At 39.8% G+C, this 6657-nt stretch overlaps 1 protein-coding gene across 2 annotated transcripts in view; it reads left to right on the top strand.

Moving 5' to 3' along the window:
* The first annotated feature begins 229 nt into the window (after positions 1–229).
* arhgap5 (Rho GTPase activating protein 5) overlaps positions 230–6657 on the top strand; it is an 81200-nt gene continuing 74772 nt past the window's right edge. Inside the window, exons 1-2 of one of the 2 annotated variants that reach the window (XM_038781236.1) lie at positions 230–466; positions 1934–5830. In XM_038781236.1, coding sequence (XP_038637164.1) covers positions 2099–5830 — 3732 coding nt within the window. In that variant the 5' untranslated portion in view covers positions 230–466; positions 1934–2098. The remainder of the gene's footprint in view (positions 467–1933; positions 5831–6657) is intronic. The other variant, XM_038781243.1, reaches the window with a different exon arrangement.

Genomic DNA, 6657 nt, shown 5'->3' with positions numbered 1-6657 from the left:
TTGGAAGGGACGCCGCCGCCGCCGCCGCCGTTGCTGCTGCTGGGCCCCGGCTGCCCTCTCGTCGTGTCGTTGTTTTTGCGGGGGAGGGCGAGAGTCTCGGGCGGCGGGGCCAGTTTGCTTCAGGGGCTCCAAAAAGCAGCAAAAGTTGTTGCCGTCGATATCCGCCATTTCACGCCATCGGAGGCTTTGATTTGCCCAGCTGAGGGGGAGGGGGTGAAGGAGAAGGAGAGTGGGGGGGGGGGAGAGAAAAAAAACTTGGTTGGAGCTGAGCTGCCGCAGACTTGGTGTGTTTATTTTCATAGCAATTGTGGAAGAATTGCAGCCAGCAGGAGGACAAGTGGTGGCTGCGGCCGGCCGCCGGCTGGGTGTGTGAGGGTGAAGCGTTGCCTGGTTAATCCCGGTGTGTCGAGGAGGCGGGGGAGCGAAGCGGGCCGGGCCGCCGCGATCCTGGCAGCGACCATGTTGGGTAAGGGGAAATTCCGGATACAATGGAGGGATCGACAGCCTGGGGGTGGGTGGAGGTTAACACGGAGCACTTGGGTAACCGGCCTCCTCCATCACAACTCTCCCCCAGTGTCGCGGTTGTTTTATACAATTGGATTTGGTCCCCCCCCCCCCCCCTTTATATATTTTTCCTCTTTCTCCATGTATTTTTTTTGGAGGGAGGGCGGTGTGATCCTTCATTTACCTGTTCGGATTGATATGTTTTCAAACAGTTTGAACAATCTTTAAGGATAATCTAGCAAACCGATGATGTAACTGAATTGGAATTCGCGCTTATTTGATTCACAGAAATATGTCTGTATAAAAATACAGATTCTGGATTCCTGCTTCCAGTGGGGGAGGGTTTGCTCGGCCTGTAGGAAGATGACATTGGAATACCCAGCACTAAGTAAATTCAGATTGTTCGCTTCGCTTAAATCCTACGCTTTAAAATGGTTGGAAAAGAGAAACTGAAAATTATCAATGGTGATATATATATATACCATCATTTTATTTCTTCTCATTCCGTGGATCGAGATATATATGTATATATCCGTCATCATATGTCCCATGAAATGATGCAAGGGCTGTTTTATGAATTATACACTGAGGATGGTGTTTTATAAATCTGCCGTAATGCACGCGATGAATTGCCGCAGCTACTTGTGCAATTTATAACCTGAGGCTCGTTTCGTTCGTACGGTACTGTAGTTTTTTTCTGGTAGTTTCATAATCTGGATAGTTCAAATGAAGAAAAATTAAGCGATGGATTTTCATGTACCAGGCATTTTTTTTGTGCAAATCTAAAAGGGGAATTCGCAGTTGCAGCCCCGAAAAATATTACGAATATCAAGGATAAATTGCTCAAAGAAATGTCGATTATATTTATCTGCCTTTAAATCCAAAACCATTTGGAGGACTTTGTACAGTACAGGTCAAGCCAAAATACCTTGAAACGTTCAAATAAAATGTACCTGTCACAATGTTTTTCGTGAGTTTTGAAATTTCACCAGTGAGTGATTACATGATTGACCATTCCAAAGGTGATTCTGCTTTTGGTGGAAAACAAATACATGTGAAAACTTTATCATACTTTTAATTAGTTAAGTGCTTAAGGTTTTAAAAGTAATTTTTTTCGACTGCTTCTAATAGTTGAAGACTATCATATTCTCACTTGCCTCACTGCCGCAACCTGATTGCATGAAGCAATGCAAAAGTAATATAATGTACAGCCAATAAGCTGATAACTTTGTTCAAGTATGAGGCTGATTGTGAAGCCATCGTAGATTATCTTCTCTTCATATCACATTGATAAGATGTGTCCTTTTATTTATCCTGTGCAAGTTGAATGGAAATAAGTGTTGCCTAGTTTGTTGTTTGAGATAGTATTTTTGTGAAGTGATTGATGCATTTTCAGCCAGCTAACTAACTATATGTTTGTTTTAAACAGAGCTTAAATTTTGAGAAGCTATAAAAGTAAGGAGAAAAGTGCATTTTCATTGAAATGGAATTCATCTTGGTTGGTCCTGAACAGATGCACTGTGCCTGGGCTCACTACAGAATAAGAAGCACTTTCCAATGCTGTCTTCAAATGTAATGGGATGAGTGGAGAAATATGATGGCAAAAAACAAAGAACTGCGTCCCCCAACATACAGCATTGGTGTGGTAGGATTATCGGGGACCGAGAAGGAGAAAGGTACAAGTGGTGTTGGAAAGTCTTGTTTGTGCAATCGATATGTGCACCCAAAAGCTGATGATTATTATCCAGAGCATACCTCAGTACTTAGCACGATTGACTTTGGAGGCCGTGTTGTCAACAATGACCATTTTCTGTTCTGGGGTGACGTAAACCACACTAATGAGGAAGGAACGGAATATAAAGTACAAATTATTGAACAGACTGAATTTATTGATGACCAAACTTTTCTGCCTCATCGAAGCACAAACTTGCAGCTATATATAAAACGCGCAGCTGCATCAAAGCTGCAGTCAGCTGAGAAGTTGATGTATATTTGTACTGATCAACTAGGTTTAGAGCAAGACTTCGAACAGAAGCAGATGCCAGATGGAAAACTGACTATTGATGGCTTCCTCTTATGTATTGATGTAAGTAAAGGGTGCAATAGGAAATTTGATGATCAGCTTAAGTTTGTAAATACCCTTGTTGCTCAGTTGGCTAAAACAAAAAAACCTGTTGTTATAGCAGCAACGAAATGTGATGAATGTGTTGATCATTACCTGCGGGAGGTGCAGGCTTTTGCAACAAATAAAAAGAGTATGCCTGTGGTGGAAACATCAGCACGTTTTCATGTGAATGTAGACTTGTGTTTTGCTACTTTAATCCAGTTGTTGGATAAAACACGGAGTAAACCGAAGATTATTCCATACCTGGATGCTTATAAGCAGCAAAGACAACTTGTTGCTTCATCAACAGACAAGTTTGAAAAGTTGATTGTCCAGGCAGTGAAAGATTATCATTCGGAGTGGAAAACTGTGAGTAACAAATTGAAAAACCACCTTGATTATGAAGAGTACATAACTTTGGAGGGGACAAAGAAAGCAAAAAACACTTTTTCAAAGCACATTGAGCAGCTCAAACAGGAACATATTAAAAAGCGACGGGAAGAATATATTGCTTTGTTACCAAAAGCCCTTAATACACTACTTTCTGAGCTTGAAGAAATTGAACACTTGAACTGGTCAGAAGCTCAAAGTGTATTGGAACAAAGGCCTGACTTTCCCCTCTGGTTTGTTGTGCTAGAAAAGACACCGTGGGATGAAACTGACCACATAGATAATATGAATGATAAAAGACTTCCCTTCGATTTGCTTAATACATCAGAAGGAGAAAAGGTTTATCACAATCATGTGCAGCATTTAATTTCTGAAAGGAGAAGACTTGAAATGAAAGAAAAGTTTAAGAAACACCTTGAAAAGGTACAATTCATAACACCTGGTAAGCCCTGGGAAGATGTTTTATGCTTTGTCATGGACAATGAAGCTTGCAAGTTTATAACTGAAGCTGATCGTAGAGACGTTTATAGTAAACATCAGCAAGAAATAGTTGAAAAAGCAAAAGAGGAATTTCAAGAATTGCTTTTTGAACACTCTGAACTTTTTTATGATCTGGACCTTAATGCAACACCCAAAATGAGTGAAATCAATACTGTTCTCGGTGAAGAACCAAGATACAGAGCTTTACAAAAACTTGCACCAGATCGGGAATCTCTTTTGTTAAAACACATAGGATTTGTGTATCATCCAACTAAAGAGACTTGTCTGAGTAGCCATAATTGCATGGACATTAAAGTAGAACAGTTGCTTTCTACCAACCTTATCGAGTTTGATAACAACCGGCCAAACATATATCAGGATAGTGCCAATATTGATAAACTTAACCTGGTGCTCTTGGGTCGGGATGGGCTTGCACAAGAACTAGCCAATGAGATTCGAGCTCAGTGTACTGATGATGAGTATACTTTGGACGGTAAGATTTACGAACTGGATCTTCAGCCACTCGATCCAAACACTTTTGTAATGTCTGGTTTGACTTCGACCTCGACCTATCAACCTCATGGATACTTCTGTGTTTATAACTCGACAGAGTCATTTAGTTGTATGGCAGATTGCATAGATCTAATTAGAAGTGAAAGTACCCCAAACAGGAAAGGCAGATTTATAGCCAATCTTCCATTTACGTTAATATTAGCAAACCAGAGAGACATTGGTTGCAAGAACTTGCCTGTTTTAAGACTACAGGGGCAACAACTTGCCAATAAGTTGCAATGTCCATTTGTTGATGTACCACCTGGGACCTATACCCGCAAATTTCATGAATTCCAAATAAAACAAGCCCTGAGAGGACTTCTTGAGGCATTGAAACACCGTTTGAATGTTGTTAGTCCCTTGCCAAGTATTAAAGATCTGTCAGAAGCTGACCTGCGAATTGTAATGTGTGCCATGTGTGGGGATCCTTTCAATGTTGACCTAATTCTTTCACCATTTCTGGAATCCCAATTTTGTAGTGCTGCTCAACCTGGCCACACTAATTCACTCCTGCTTGAAAAGATTATTGGTGAAAAGCGCAAACGAATCCAGATTACAATACTTTCATACCATTCATCCATTTGTGTGAGGAAAGATGAATTAGTCCATGGGTATATCCTAGTTTATTCAGCAAAACGAAAAGCATCCATGGCAATGCTCCGTGCATTTTTGGCAGAAGTACAAGATGTCATTCCGGTTCAGCTCGTGGCAGTTACTGATAGTCAGGCTGACTTTTTTGAAAATGAAGCAATTAAAGAGTTGATGACCGAGGGTGAGCATATAGCAACAGAGATATCTGCAAAGTTCACTGCTATATATTCTTTATCGCAATATCATCGGCAGACAGAAGTTTTCACACCATTCTTCAGTGATGTTCTGGAGAAGAAAAATAGTATTGAAAATTCATATATGTATGATAGCAACAGAGAGTCCACAAATGCAACTGAAGATTTTTCCTTATCTCCTCGGACAAGTCCCCTAACTTACAATAATTACCCAGATTCAGAAGATGACAATGAAGCACCCCCACCATACAGCCCAATTGGGGATGAGGTACAATTGCTTCCGTCATCCAGTGACCGTTCCAAACATCGACCAGATTTTGAAGGAACCGAATATCCCGTACACAGCAGTCCAGTTGGTAATCATGATAACCATAAAGTGCCTCCACCCATTAAACCCAAACCTGCTATTTTGAGGCATGATGTGAGAAAACTTGATCCAAATCTTGTGAAAACCATTGAACAGGTTATTGGTAAAAATCCAAAGAGACACAATCGCGGACCTTTTGGCTATACGGATGATCTAGATCAATCTGACAATTACTGTGTCCCAAGAGATGCTGTATTAAAACCCAAAATCGACGATGAAATATACTCTACTCCGCAGGATTCAAAGACTAAGATCATACGAAAACCAAATTTGATTGGAGGAAATAATTCTCAAGGTGAGGAAGAAAATGGCTTAATTGATAAAATATCAAAGCCACCAATAATACGGAAGCCTTCGAAGTACAAATACAAATCCAAGACTCTTTTTCGAAAGGCCAAATTGTACTATAGAAGGAGAGAGCGCTTCGATGTTAGTGATGATGAAACTGTGCCTTCGTCCTCACGCAAGCCAAAGAAGGGAAAGACTCATCGTGGGAGTGAGGAAGATCCTTTACTATCCCCAGAAAATTGTGGGAAAGCAGGAATTGATAACCCTGCTATTGCATCTGATCCAGAAGTTGAAGATGGAAGGCGGCATAGAAAAGATAAGAAGCCAGCAAAACCAAAGTCTCAAAAGCCAAACAAAAAGGCAAGTTTTATAAATGAAATTTGTATTGCATGCTGTGTGTTTAAAATAATGGCCTGACATGATTTAAAATTGTTCAAATACTTCCTTTTGAATGATAGTCAACACAATGACCTGCCATTATACACTGCTTAGATTATTAAGGAAAGTTTTATAGAATTAATATTCAGAAAGTAATTAAATTATGGAATAAATGTGGATGGCAACTTGTTCAGGATGTGCAATGAATTGCTTTATCTGTAGACTAGTTTCATTTTATAAGATACAGATTGTCCCATTGTCTCTCTTCGAACCCTGTTCTCGCAGCCAATTCTAAATGTGAGCACAGGAAGTGCCATAATATTAGGTCAAGTATCAGTTTTCCAAATACCTCCTTTTCAATTTGTGTTTGTTATGCAGTATTTAGAATGACCAAATCAATTGTGTCTCTATTATGCTTCTAATTTGGAACATGATATTTAAAGGCAGTATTTTAGAGAAATGGATGGGCTATAACTACAAGTTTTTGGATCATAGAGATTATTTCTATGAGAAAAGTACAGCTGATGTCAGTCTGATCTGACTGTTATATTCCAGCATATACAATATTCTCCAGATCGGCGAAATGGAAAGAGCATTAAATTTGTGGAAATTCACTGTAATTTCTGGGGAAAGAGTAGCAAATTGTCAAGAAATACCACTTGTACAGAATGTGCCAAATATAAAAGACTTGTGGAATTATATTTGTCATCCAATGGGCCATCAAGTTTTAATCTGCAGAAGCACTATGTGTGGAAAGCTAATTGAATTAATATTTTAACCTTTTTATAATTACGCACCAAACTAATTGA

This window comes from Scyliorhinus canicula, chromosome 2 (genome assembly GCF_902713615.1).
Source record: "Scyliorhinus canicula chromosome 2, sScyCan1.1, whole genome shotgun sequence".
Taxonomy (NCBI): domain Eukaryota; kingdom Metazoa; phylum Chordata; class Chondrichthyes; order Carcharhiniformes; family Scyliorhinidae; genus Scyliorhinus; species Scyliorhinus canicula.
The sequence above is the reverse complement of the archived record's forward strand: the minus strand, read 5'-3'. Positions and strand labels throughout refer to the sequence as shown.